General features: G+C 54.3%; 2 protein-coding genes across 2 annotated transcripts; one reads left to right on the forward strand and one right to left on the reverse strand.

Moving 5' to 3' along the window:
* The first annotated feature begins 723 nt into the window (after positions 1-723).
* Positions 724-990, forward strand: LOC113249711 (60S ribosomal protein L37a-like). Its single transcript, XM_026491179.2, has one exon. The coding sequence runs from the start codon at positions 724-726 to the stop codon at positions 988-990; it is 267 nt and encodes an 88-aa protein (XP_026346964.1).
* A 5,583-nt stretch (positions 991-6,573) lies between these two features.
* LOC125281254 (uncharacterized protein CXorf49 homolog) lies at positions 6,574-10,222 on the reverse strand. The gene is made up of 5 exons (XM_057303363.1): positions 8,963-10,222; positions 7,771-7,885; positions 7,556-7,635; positions 7,248-7,293; positions 6,574-6,614 (listed from the first exon to the last, which is right to left on the reverse strand). Exons 1-5 carry the CDS (start codon positions 10,220-10,222, stop codon positions 6,574-6,576), a joined length of 1,542 nt encoding a protein of 513 aa, XP_057159346.1.
* Positions 10,223-13,638: the final 3,416 nt, after the last annotated feature.

Raw genomic sequence — 13,638 nt, forward strand, 5'->3', positions numbered from 1 at the left:
CGCTATTTAGTAAGTAACCTTTACAAGGATAGACAGGATAAATTACAGGAGAGTAAGTATTAAGTATATATTTTTTAAAGATTTTTTTTAATTTATTCATTTCTCAGAGAGAGAGCGCACCCAAACAAGGGTAGCAGCAGGCAGAGGCAGAGGGAGAAGCAGGCTTCCTGCTGAGTAGGGAGCCTGATGCAGGTCCCCACCCCAGCACCCTGGGATCATGACCTGAGCTGAAGGCAGACGCTTAACCGACTGAGCCACCCAGGTGCCCCAGTATTAAGTATATTTACGAAAGACCGTATGTATACAGTATTGTAGAAAGTCTACAGTTTGACAGATGGATAGGGAGTGCTCAGTCCGTGTAATAATCACCCAGGTGAGGAACGGTACATTCCACCTCTGGAGGTGCCATGTGTGTGGCCCTTTCTGTGAAGGACGCCAAGTGCAAAAGTTACATACCGCAGGATTCCATTTTTGTGACATTCTTGCAAAGTCCAAACCATAGGGATAGAGCAGATCAGTGGTTGCTAGTGTCTGGGGGTTTGAAAGAAGGGGTTTAACTATTAGAGCATGTTGGATTTTGGCGGGTGATGAAAATTTTTTGTAGTTTTTGTGGTCGTGGTTCCCTAACAGTAGGAGTATCTAAGGACTCATAGACCTTGATGCGAATTCTATCCCAATTATCTTGAACTTTGCTCTCTGGGCTCAGAGCTAGTTTGCAGCAACATGGCTAAATGCACCAAGAAGGTCAGAATCGCGGGTAAATATGGGAGCTGTTATGGTGCCTCCCTTAGGAAAACGGTGAAGACTAAAATAAGCCAGCATTCCAAGTACACTTGTTCCTTTTGTGGTGAAACCAAGATGAGAAGACAAGTTGTGAGGCTCTGGCATTATAGCTCCTGCATGAAAACCATAGCTGGTGGCACCTGCACCTACAATACCACTTCTCTAGTCACAGTAAAGTCGGCCATCAGAAGACTGAAGGACCAGTAGAAGCTCCACCATTTGAAACACTGCTAGCCTATGATTGATAAATGGGTTAATTTATGCAACAAAATTACTTTGGCTTGTTGTTAAATTTATTAATTAGATCTGATTTATGTTGTATTAATTTTGCTGTCTCAAAAGACTTGGAAATTAAAAATCCTTCTAATTTAAAAAAAGAATCCTGAACTTTTAAGAAATTGTGAAAAATACATTATGAATGGATCCTGTGTCTTACCAATTATTTTTCTCAATTTGAGATTCACAATGATCTCCTATAATGTGTGAATGTGGAATATTGTAGTATTTTATTTTCTGAAGATAATTCAAGTTTGTGTGTCTGGGATGGGTCCAGTTTTGTCATAGCGCATTCTGTTTTCCTTTTTATATCCTGTCGGATTCAGTTTGCTAATATTCTCTTTCTGATTCTTGCTTCTTTCTCATGAGTGTGTGATTGACCCGTGATTTTCCTTTCTCAACTTGTCCTTGACAGGATTTAGTATCCAGCTTATTGCATCCTCACAAAATGTTCTGGGGAGTGTCCCTCTATTTCTAATTTGTCTACGAATTCATGTCACATTGAAAGTATGTTGGCCTAAGATGTTTGTCAGAAGTCAGTGGAGAAGCCTGGATTTTTTTAAAAGAAGATTTTGAGTAGTGGTATATTTCTGTGTGGTTGTAGAACAATTCAGATAGGCTATTCCTTCTTGAATCAGTTTTGGCAAGTTTCTTTTTTCTAGAAATTGGTCACCCTTTTCTAATTTTTCAAATTGACTGGAATAAAATGATATATAATTATCTTCTTTTTCTCCAAATTTTATTTTTGAAAATGTCTCTCCTATAGATAGTTGTAAGAAAATTGCAGGGAACACACATATATCCTTCACCTGGATTCATCTGTTATCATTTGTTATATTTGTCATTTTCTTTCTGCGTGTGTGTGTGTAATTGTTTTATTGAATAAGTTTATTGACTTGAACATAATTACAGTACATTGTCCCTAAATACTTCAGCCAGTTTCTTTTAAGAACAGGCACCTACTGCTACAAAATCTTGACAAAATTATTACACCCAGAAAATTTAACATTGAGAGAATACAACTACCTATCATATAATTCTCAAAAATATTCTGATTTTCTCAATATTGTTTTGTTGTGCATATTTCTTCAAAACATACACTCCCCAGTCAAACACCATGCATGGCATTCAATTGTCATATGTCTTTAGTGTCCTTTAAACTAGAGCAATTTTCAAGACTTTTTTTCGTCTTCCACATCTACATGTTTTAAGATCCAGTTCACTTGCGTTTCAGAAAACTTTGATTGGATTTGAATTTTCTTCTCTTTTTTTTTTTTAAAGATTTTATTTATTTATTTGACAGAGAGAGAGGCAGCCAGCGAGAGAGGGAACACAAGCAGGGAGAGTGGGAGAGGGAGAAGCAGGCTCCCAGCGGAGCAGGGAGCCCGATGCGGGGCTCCATCCCAGGACCCTGGGATCATGCCCTGAGCCAAAGGCAGATGCTTAACGACCGAGCCACCAAGGCGCCCCTGGATTTGAATTTTCTTTTTTCTTTTTTTTTTTTTTAAAGATTTTATTTATTTATTCGACAGAGATAGAGACAGCCAGCGAGAGAGGGAACACAAGCAGGGGGAGTGGGAGAGGAAGAAGGCAGGCTCCCAGCAGAGGAGCCTGATGTGGGACTCGATCCCATAACGCCGGGATCACGCCCTGAGCCGAAGGCAGACGCTTAACCGCTGTGCCACCCAGGCGCCCCTGGATTTGAATTTTCTAATTCGAGTTTCCTCCTGCTATTCCCCTGTTTTCTTCTAACAGTTTCACATTTTTGTTTCTTAAATTTAAGTTAATTCATTTTAAATTTTTGTAAGTGGTATAAGATAGGAGTCCAGTTTAATTCTCTGCATGGGTTTATCCAGTTTTCCCAACAGCATTTATTGAAGAAACTATCCTATCTCATTCATAGAAGCAAATCCATTTACCTTTAGGATAATTACTAGGTAGGGACTTGCCAGTGCCATTTTGTTTTCTGCCTATTTTGTAGTTCCTTAATTCATTTCTTTTTCTCTTGTTCCTTTCCTTTGTGAATTGATGATTTTCCTTAGTGATACGTTTGATTCCCTCCCCTTTATCTTTTGTGAATCTATTGTATAGTTTTGTTTTGTGGTTACCACAAGGCTTATATAAAACATCTTACACAAATAACTGTTTTTACAATGATAGCAGTTTAATCACATGTAGAAGTGGTACTCTTGTACTCCCCCTCCTTTATGTTTTGATGTTGCCATTTTCATATTTTTAAATTATGCTGAAGCTTTAGCAATTTTAATACTTTTGTTTGTAACATTTAAAGTAGCTATTTCACCATATTACATTATGAAATTATTTTGAATCTCAGTATATGCTTCCATTACTAGGGTTGTATATATTTTCATGTGTTCATAACACCAACTAGCATCCTTTTGTTTGAGCTTGAGGCTCTCCCTTCAGCAGTTCTTGTAAGGCACACTTAGTGATGATGAATTCCCCCAGATTCTATTGATTACAGAAAGTCTTTATCTCATCATTTCTGAAGGATAACTGTGCTTGGTAAGGTGTTCTTCGCTGGAAGTTTCTTTCTAACCTCACATTCAATATATCATCACCCTATTACCTCTTGGCCTTCAAGGTCTCTGCTGAGAAATGCACTGCTACCTTATGGGGGTTCCCTTGTATGACAGGTTATTTCGTTTACGCAGCTTTTAAAATTCTACCTTCATCCTTGATTTTATGTAGTTCTATTATAATGTAGTCTTGGAGAAGATTGTTTGGGATGTATTGAAACCTGGAGTTAACTATTAGCTTCATGATCTTTGATGTCCCAATCTCTCCCCGTATTGAAGAGTTTTTGGCCATTATTTCTTTTAATAAACTTTCTAACCCCTTTTTTCCTCTTTTCTGGGATGCTACTGATTCATACATTATTTCATCTGAAGTAATAGGACTGACGTAGGGTGTCTTATAAGTTTCATTAGCTTTTTTTTTTATTCCCTTCCTCGTGCTGCCCACCACAGCTCTGCAACCCCGAGGCAGGGTGGGTGCTGGATTTCTCCCCAGTCACAACTTGCCCACGTGTCTGCCCCCAGACACTCCAGCCAGAAGGTCTCCGCCAAACCCATTCACTCAGAAGACGGCCCACCGTGTTACCCCCGCCAGGACAGAACCACAGGGTCCGGGTGAAGGCCAGAGCCTCAACAACCAACCCCACCTTCTCAAGTGAGGGGTTTGGAGGGGAAGGGCTGAGTCCCACGAATGTTCTCTTCAAGGCCGAGGTCTGTGCTTGTCCCACCCCATGCGTGATGGTCTGGCCACCTGAGTTCATGGCATGTGGCCCTGAAGGAAGGCAGGCTGAGAATAGGGGAGAAGGGGGAACCAACTTGGCCCAATTTTCTGTTGGGGAATCCAACCTCTACTTCCCACCCTCACCGCGCCCGTCCTGCCCCTGTCCCCATTAGCTCCTGGCAGAGCAGACTCCTGAGCGAGCTCCCTGCTGCTAAGATGAGGCCTGTCCCAGCCACTCTGAGGTAGCCTTCCCTCCCACACTGTCCTTCCTCCAACGCACATGGGAGGGGTCAGAGCTCCGAGGATCACAGAATAGGACCCATGGTCTCCTCCAGGGGCTCCCGACATTGAGCATTCCCGCACCCTGTCCAGGGGTCTGGGACTTGCACGTCCTTACCCCACAGTTTTAGGCATTTAACAGCACCCCCTGAAAAGTAGATCCGCCCCTTGCTTCTGCTCATTCAGTATCTTGCCAGTTCTTGACCACAGTCTCCACTCCCTTTACTCCCTGAATCACATCTCTCTCCCTCAAGGGAGATTATCCCCGATTGATTGAATTCACACACAAACACACACACACACACACACACACACACACACACACAGGTGCACACAACAACCTTGACTGTTCTGGGGACCATAGACCCCCCCCCACTTCTGTGCACAAAACACCTGGGTCTCTCGGGAAGGGTATCTGGTCTGGCAGAAGCGACCCTCACCTCACTCACACACAGATCCGTCCCTCTGAGCCTCAGGCCAGCACAGCCCTGGGTCCTGGCTGAAGGAAGGAAGCCATCCCAACCCCACCCACCGTCAGCGAGGGGGAAACAGAGCACAGAGTTCAGACTAAATCTCCTGTGACCTGAAGGGACAGAGAGCCTGAGCCGGGACACACAAATAGTGTTTCCAGAAAAACCTGGGTCCTGCTGGTGGGCGAACAGCACTAGCAGGGGACCACGCAGGCACATCGAAACCCATCACGCACCCTTGCCGTAGAAACGGATGGTCACGTTCCTACCAAGGGTCCGGGGACGACCAGGACGGAGGAGGGGGGTGAGGTGGCTTGGACAGGAGGGACGGGAGAGCTCCGATGGCTGGACCACCCATTTCTGGCTACTGGTGGGCAGTCTGCCCCAGAGCCCCCACTAGCCTCATTGTGCCCACCTCCAGGCCAGAGATTAACCCGTGCTTTTCCGCCCTGTTACCTGTACCTCCCCCCCTCTGGCTCTGCACCCCACTGGGCTCTGACTTCTGCCTCTACCCCACCACCAAACACAAGGAGGGAGAAGTGACGCGATTGGAAACGGAGCGTCAAGGCCCAGGGTTCAAGAGGAGAGAGGGAGGATGCGCCAGCCCCCGGGCCAGTGGTCCTTGGGCACGTTGGCACCAGAGGGAGGGAAGGACTCCGCAGAGGGGACTGGGCCCAGGAAGGGGCAACAGGAGCCCAACCCTGCTCTTTAACGCCAGCTGAAGTACAGGGGCAGGGCAGGCCAGCGAGGGAAAGCCATGGGAGTGATCGAGAGGACACTCAGACAGCAGAGCAGGGGGGCCCGGAGCAGCAGGACAGCGATCCCAAGGAGGGAAGGGAAGAGGGACTGCGGCTCTGGAAGGGGTCCTGGGTTCCTGCCTTCAGCAGTAAGGGGCGTAGGGGGGAGAACAGAGATGAAAGGGAAGCCCGAGGCCCAAAAAGAAGGGGAGATGAGGGGAGAACCTGAAGGGGGCCCGCAGGGGGAAAGGGAGCAAAGGCTCAGGTGGCCAGGCAGAGACCACTCAGATCCGAGAGGCCGGGGCACCCTGGGGGCCGGACCGCAGGGCTCCTAGCCCACGCTCCCCACAAGGAGAAGGCCTACCACACGACCCCAGAGGTCCTCTTCTGGAAAAGGCTGTGACATGGAGCAGCTCCCCGCCCTGCCCCGCCCCTCCCACTCCTCCCCACCCCTGGCCCAGCCCCCCCACCCCACAGACAAGGCAGACCACAGGCCTGAGAGGTACTTTATTTTGAAACTGATGTGAACTGGGGTGGAGAGGGGGCAAAAGAACAGGGAGAGGAAGCCTCGGCTGAGGTCAACAGGAAGGACCCGGCTTGGCCACAGCTCCCTGGCTCCAAAGGCACCAGCTGCTCCTCTTGCACAGAGATGCTGGGCTCAACCTGTCAGACAGAGCAGGGTCAGGGAAGAGCAGCAAGCCAGGGCCAGCCCCCGGCCCTGCCCAACAGCCGCGACTGTGGGAAGGGGAATGGTGTGTGTAACACTCACTTCAAAGGCTCTGGAACTTGTCAGTCAGGGACTGCATGGCCGCTGAAACAGAGACAGGCGTAAGCAGGCCCTCCAGACACGGGGTGGGGGGTGGGGGGGTAGAAGCCCATCCCCCTGTCCCCGTGGGGAAGCGCCTAGCCCTGCAACCTGAAACCCCCTCCAGCCCCTATCCAAAGAGCTCCGGGCCTGCCTCACTCACCCACCACCTCAATGAAATATGGACATGTCCTCCAAGGGAACCAAACGTGCCAGTGCTTCTCAAGCTTTGGGGCACATCGGAATCATTCAGACGTGACCAACCAACACCAGTGCGCGCGCGCGCACACACACACACACACACACACACACACACACACACGTGTGTACCACGCAGCCATACCAAGGAGCAGTTACAGGGAAAATCAAGGAGGCATCTGTAAACGTCCTAGTAGAGGGACACCTCTGGGACCTGTTCCCGCTGGCACACTGCGCACGCAGTCGCGGCAGGACTTTCCCGATTGTGCACACATGGAGCCGCACACACACAGCAGGCTCCAGGGCCAGGCCTGCTGGGTTCTCCTCCCCACAGGCCCCTGCACCTGCAGCCCATGCCGGCTTCTGCACTGAGGACCCCCTCGTCCACCACCCTCCCGCCTGCGTCTGCCCAACCCGGCCCCAGCCAGAGGGTCCTCATACCAAGCTGCTCCTTCAGGTCGTCTATTTCTCTCTGTAGCACGACACACTAGGGCAGCAGACAGCAGAGAGAGAGAAACGATTAGTATCCTCTGGCTTCCTCTCTCCTCCGCCTCCCCCTCTCCCACAGGCACTACATCCCCAGGCCCAGTGGCCAAACCCGCACAGGCTCCTCTGGGGAAAGGAGGCGCCTTCGCTTTGTGGGGAGCAGACGGGGCGGGGGGGGGGAGGCACCTATGTCAGTCTAGCCCAGACCCGGACCCCACCCTCTAGTTTGGGCCTGCATTTCTAGGAGCCACAGGAAGCATTACCCGAGGACAGCCCTGGGCGCCAGCTGGTGGCAGCTGCTGCCTCTCTGGCCTTGGGGTGTGGTCAAGCGGCTCCTGGTCACCTGAAAGGGAAAGAACTTCAAATCCAGCTTCCAAGGCCCCCCTGGGAGGGGCAAAGGGCCTCAGCAGGGTCCAACGTGAAGCAGCACCACCCTCTGCTGGCAACAAGTGGCCGCTGCTCTGCCAGCAGCTCCAACCTTGTCTCTGGGCCCGTCCCCCCTTGTCCCCCAGGGGCAGCCCATCCTTGAAGGTGGTCCCCAGGGACTGTGGCTCTGGCTTGGACTCTCCCAGAGCTGCAGCCACAGCCAGCCCCTGGGGCGAGCAACGGGGCCCAACAGGACTGAACAGAAGAAAGGCTCTGTTCTGCTGAAAGTCCATGTCCAGAGCTACACGTTGGGACACGGCCACGCATCACCCCTGCTGCACAAACCCCACCTGGGGGACGATGTGGCTTCAGGAGACCCCGTTTCCTTGGGAGAAGCTTCCCCAGGGAGGCCTGGAGGTGGGGACCAAAGCTGAGCCCCGAGCAGAGCCAGAGCCAGAGCCAGAGTTTTCCCTCCTCATCTCCTCTCGCCTGCACTCCCATGACACCCCCAAGACTCACTGGAGGGCGCAGGCACTCTGGGCAGGACGTCTCCCTGGCTCGGGGCCAAGGGCTCTGAGCCTCCTGGAACTTGGGGGGCTCTGGTGTAGAGGTCGCCCCTGCTGCATTCTCCACGGCGCATGACCAAACAAGATGGCTCTGGCCTCTGTGTTGGAAGTTAAAAGAAAAATTTCTCACCCATCTGGACTTGGGATGTGGGGTGTTCGTGTGTGCGTGTATGGTGTGTGTAGGTGTGCACACGTGTGCGTGTAGGAGCTGGGGTGAGGCAGGGAATAGGGAAGGGAACTCAGAGGCTGGTCTGGCTGGCGCTTCCTCCCTCAGTCAGCCCCGGGCCAGGGGGCAGAGCTGGGCCAGGGAGAAGAGTAGGGCACTGACAAAGCCCAGGCTCCCTGCAAGGAAGGCTTGGGGACCAGCCAGGAAGTAGAAACCAGGAAGCCGATGAGTCTAAAGATGGAAGGTTCGTGGTCCAAACTTTGAAGGGGTTCCTGGCTTCCAATCAGCGACCAGCCCTCCCCTCCCTTCATCCCGGGCCTCTCTCGGGGGAGGAGACAGGAAACGTGCCAAGGGTCCAGAATGGTGCCAGGCACACACCGCGTGGTATCGGAGGTTAATGTCTGCCCCTGTGAAAACGACCCACGACCCGATCTGGCATCCCGGTGATCCCAGTGACCCCGGGGCACCCATGGCAACCCCTGAATTAGGGACAGAGGGAGCATGGGTGAAGAAGTGCGCGGAGGGGGAGGGGGCCCCTCCCCCGGAGAGGAGGAGCAGGGGGGCCTACTCACTTGGCCCTTGGGGAACGCGTCTCTGTTTGAGTCACTGCCTTCTCCTGCGACCGCCATCAGCTCTGCCTCCCGAGCCCTCCTGGCCGCAGATTTCTTCCCGGAGCCCATGTGCTTGGACTGTTTGGTTCCCAAGGGGAACAGGGCATACCTCTTGGACCTCCCAAGCGGCGGGACACCGGAGATTGGGGGGAACGTGGCTGGTTCCAGAGGATCTGCCGAGACTGTCTGCCCCCAGGAAGGAAAGCTTTTCCCCGAGGCCACTTTGGAGGCCCCCCCTAGGGTTTTCTTCTCCTGGGCCACCTTCCTCCTAGAGGTGGCCCCGGGCAGGCCGCCTGCAGCAGCAACAGCAGCAGCTCCCTGGTAGCTGGGCCTGCTCTCCCCCTTCCCCCAGACCACGCTTTGCATTTTCTTAGAGCGGGAGATGTCCAGCTCGCCAAAGGCCTGCCTCTCCACAAGCGAAGTGAATCCGCGGGGAGCCGAGGTCAGGAAGGAGCCTAGCGTGTGAAGGAAATTCTCCCTGACGTGGATATTCGAGTGTCTCGGTGTGTCCCCGCGATCCTCGGGGCTGCTGGGCTTGGCCTGGCCTCCTTCTTTGGAGCGAATGCTCACCCTCATCGGCTGTATCTCACTGAACTCATCTGAAGACTCGGGGTCGGAAGGCAGCACGCCCGGGCCTTTGGCGGCCGCCGAGCGCCGCCGGCGATCCACCCTGACGTTCGACCTGCTCTTAGCGCCTCTCTTCGGGGTTCCCCAGGCTCGGCCTCCCTCGGGCCCACCGACGTGCGGCGGGGCGGCGGAAGGCGGCTGCGACTCCACGCGGCCCAGAGCGAGCGCGCCTCGCCCGCCGGGCCCTGCCTCTAAGCCCGCCCAACCGCCCGACGCTGCCGCGGCGCCGCCCTCCGGGGACCGGTTTCTCCGCAGGCCCAGGGCATCGCGGTCGGCCAGCTGCTGCACGATGTCCGCCGCGGACTCGTCAGCCACGTGCGACGCGTAGGCCGGGCCGTCCCCCTTGTGGTCGGCCGGGGAGCCGGGGCGGCCTACGCGGCCCCACAGCACCGGCCCTCCCGCTTCCAGCACTTCCCGCTCGGACTCGGCGTCTGGGAACCCACCCTCGCCCTCGCCGCTGCGCGGCGGCCCCGCATCCACACCTAGCGCCGGTGCCCGCGGGGGCCCGGGGCCGGCGGGGCGGGCGCCGGACTGCTCCCCGCCCTCCGGGCCGAAGCCCGCTCCCGAGACAGGCACCTCATCGGGATCGCTCATGCCGTCGAGGCCGGGCAGCCGCGGTTCGAGGGAGAAGATCGCTCTGGTCCCGGCGCCACAGACGAGAGGGGAGAGGCCCGAGGCGACTGGCGCGCGACGTGCGACCGACCGGAGCCTCGAGGCCTCCTGGGAACGCCGGCAGTCACCTCAGGCACCGCACGAGAGCGCCTCAAACAACGCGCGGCTTGCGCGCGCTTCTGACGCCTGCACCGTGGCCTCCTCATTGGTCCGCGTCCCCCACCCCCACCAACCAGCGCGCCCCTTGTTGGCCCGCCCCTCAAAGCCCTAACCAATAGGCCTTTGGTTAGCCCTGGCTCGGGTCCGGGGCTGGGTGTGCGCGAGTTCGGGCGTTGGTTCCGCCTGTTCTGGTCCCGCCGCCCCTGGGCCAGAACCTGCCTTCCACTTGGAGTCGTGGCTCTGAGCCTCTGTCTCTTCAGCCACCGAGGCGGCTGTGCCGGCACTTGTCCCGGGGTCGTGGAGACGAAAGGTCGGGACGGAGGTGAGGCACCTAGCGCACGGAGGAATCGATCGCCGGCCTGTGTTCCACAGCGGCACTTAGGACCCGATGGGAAAGTGGGCACGGGAAGCCCGCAGTCAAAGATCGGGGGACGGGTGGCATACTTGCCCCGCGAAGGGCCCGAGAGGAAACGTTGTCATATTTGGGCCTCTGTCGCAACCCCTCGACCGCGATGGGCGATCCAATTGGTTCGTGGCTCTGTGCTCAGGAAACTTTGCTGGCAGGCGGGTTTGGCGCACAGGCTGGGCTTTGCCCCCTCCTCCCGGCCCCTCCTCCCTCCGAGGCAGTTCAGGAAAGAGGGAATCCCAGTGGCCAGTGCACACACACCAAAAGATGCTCACCATCACTACTTCCAGAGGTGCGATCTAAAACCTCGAATCGGTGTTCACAAACCAGAGTTGGACGATCAAGGAGCTGAACCATTCCAAGGGTGGGAGCGGTTGTGAGCAAACCCGTGCTTTTGCCCACTGCTGGGGGTGGAGGCGGGGGGGGGGGGCGGTGGAAAGGGGTGGCGGTGGCACAGAACAGCCCTTTGGGAGGGTATTTGGCAGAATCAATGCGAGGCAACTTACACAATAGGTACGACATGCCCGGCCCTCATGTAAGCACTGTAGTTAGCTAGTCACGCATTCACAAGACACTCCTAGGGTTGAAGTACCCACTGTTACCTCCCTCTTACAGGGGAGGAAACGGGCACTGAGAGGTTCAGCCACTGGCCCAAGGTCATCAGGATTGTTGGGATCCCTGACAGGATCAAAAGCACGCAGTTTGTCTCCAGAGTCCTCGCTTTGAGCAGAAAACCTTAAAGCAGAGAAGAGCACGTTCCCTCTACCACCCAGCAAATCTGCTGCCGGCTGGTTCATGTAGTGGATAAGGAAGGACATGTGCACTAGGATGTTGGTGATGAGAAAAACTGGGAACACTCTAAATTCCCATCAGTGAGGAAATGGATGCAAGCAGTGGGAGGTGTGCATCCCGAAGACTTGAAAGGCGGCAGTCAAAAGGAACAGGAGAGGCCACGTTCACAGATTTCAGAGTATCCTCGTGACTGAATAGAGCAATTGGGAGGCCAGTGGAGCTGGACACACATTTGTAAATAAGGAAATGGAAACAACGAACCACTCCCAGATTGAGAGTATGTAGAGGTGTATGTACAAGTATGTAGAAAGGTCTGGAGCAACGCACAACTAAGTAGGCCTAACACTGGTGGTGGCGGTGGGGGTGGGGTGCCAGTTGTCTCTCCAATTTTCCTGAAACTACCGGTTCCCAGCTTCTCTGAGCTGAGCAGTCCTGATATCTGGAGAGTGGTGCCTCCCTCCCTTGGCTTCTGTGTGTCTTCTGGTGTGTTAGAATTTCCCTTGCTGGCCACCCAACCCCTACTCCGAGGGCCCTCCATTCCTTTCATACTTTTCCTTCCTCGCTTTCTCATTCATACTCCTCTGTCTGCCCCTCGCCTCTCCTTCCTGCCTCCTACCCTGGCCGATCCCCAAGAGAGGCCCAGGGTGCCCGAACACTTCTTGCCTGCGTGAGCTCCAAGGCCCAGTGTTGCTGGGCCTGCACCTGAGAAGCCTCCGTGCTGGAGAAGCGTACAGAGCAGGGGAGACTGGGCACACTCTTAAGTCTGCGATGAGCCTCCTCCCCGAGCGCGCCCCCCACTGCCCCTGCCTGTGGCTGGAAAACGCCCTCTCCCACTTCTCCCATTGGCTCTTAAAGTCACGCTGCTATTTCAGACACGCTAAAATGGATGACGAAGGATATAGCAGAATCCCCTCTACCCACCTCCCACCCTCCCCGGAAACATTACCGATGGATCCAGGGGAAGCCTCCGTGTCCCCCTTCGCCATAGACAGAATCCTGGAGCCTTTGCACACCTTCCCCACTCTCGTCATCCCTGGGGCTCTCCTGCCTCCTCTTCGGTTGCATCCTATAGGCCTCCACCGGTGTCCAGAATCTCTGCTAATCCCTAGGGTCCGATACTGGTTTCAACTTAGCAGTTTGGCCTGCGGTGGGGACCGGTGTCAGAGGATCCACTTGGCCTCCCCCACCATGGTAGCTTCTCACCCCACAGACCAATGACCCAATGTGGGGGTTTTTGCTCCAACCGCCACGTGTATCCATTGTCACCTTGTGGACTGGAGAAGCGACCACTGCCTTGGTCCGTGACTGGATCTCTATCCCCAACTCCTTTTGTTACCAGGGTCTCCTAAGCCCCAGTCTAACCAGGCCCCGTAGTGACACTCTGGGGCTCCAGAATCAGTGTCACCTCAGACCCTGTGTCAAATAGTCCTAGACATGCCTGGGGTTTCCTCTTTCCCCAGGGCACCGTCACCTGAGAAATGTCAGTCCTTTTCTGTAGAGAAGGACAGCGGCCTCATCAACAGTATATATACTCGCCGCCTTGTTTCCAGTCCCTTCCTCCTCAGGACTCCTCCACCTCTTCAGTCAGTGGGGCCAGTCTCAAAACTGGCTCAGGACCAGGAACTGAGCAAGAAACTGCGACTCTTTACTGGGACGACCACCCTCTCTCTCTCTTGCCTTTTTCTGGCTGTCGTTGCCCCGAGGGAGCCAGGCTGTCGGAACCATCCTCTCAGCTCTGTGCCAGGCAAGCACTCTTGACTGCCCCTCTGACCTTGCTGGTAGTTGCTGGAAACATGGTCTCCTGTAGTCTCTTGATCAGGAGCCGCCCCTGCCCTCTCTTACACCAGAAGTCCATCATTCCCGTGGATGGGGATGAGCCCAGGCCAGGACCACTTTCCTTCGATCATCTGCGTCGGCCTGCAGAGGAGAGCAACCGCCAAACTTCTTGGTGGTGCTGGGGCCCCTTCTCACCAGAACACTCCCGATGGCGCTGGTGAATGGTGTGTCCTCTCGGCCTTCCCATGGAGCAGAACCATCTGGC

This window comes from Ursus arctos, chromosome X (genome assembly GCF_023065955.2).
Source record: "Ursus arctos isolate Adak ecotype North America chromosome X, UrsArc2.0, whole genome shotgun sequence".
Taxonomy (NCBI): Eukaryota; Metazoa; Chordata; class Mammalia; order Carnivora; family Ursidae; genus Ursus; species Ursus arctos.

Bases quoted from the DNA above. Each gene is read 5' to 3' on its own strand.
- LOC113249711 (XM_026491179.2), top strand. From the start codon at position 724: ATGGCTAAATGCACCAAGAAGGTCAGAATCGCGGGTAAATATGGGAGC.
- LOC125281254 (XM_057303363.1), bottom strand. From the start codon at position 10,222: ATGAGCGATCCCGATGAGGTGCCTGTCTCGGGAGCGGGCTTCGGCCCG. The intron at 7,886-8,962 runs GTGAGTAGGCCC...TGCTCGCCCCAG, and splicing joins ACGCGTTCCCCAAGGGCCAA to GGGCTGGCTGTGGCTGCAGC. The intron at 7,636-7,770 runs GTTGGAGCTGCT...TTTCCCTTTCAG, and splicing joins GGGACGGGCCCAGAGACAAG to GTGACCAGGAGCCGCTTGAC.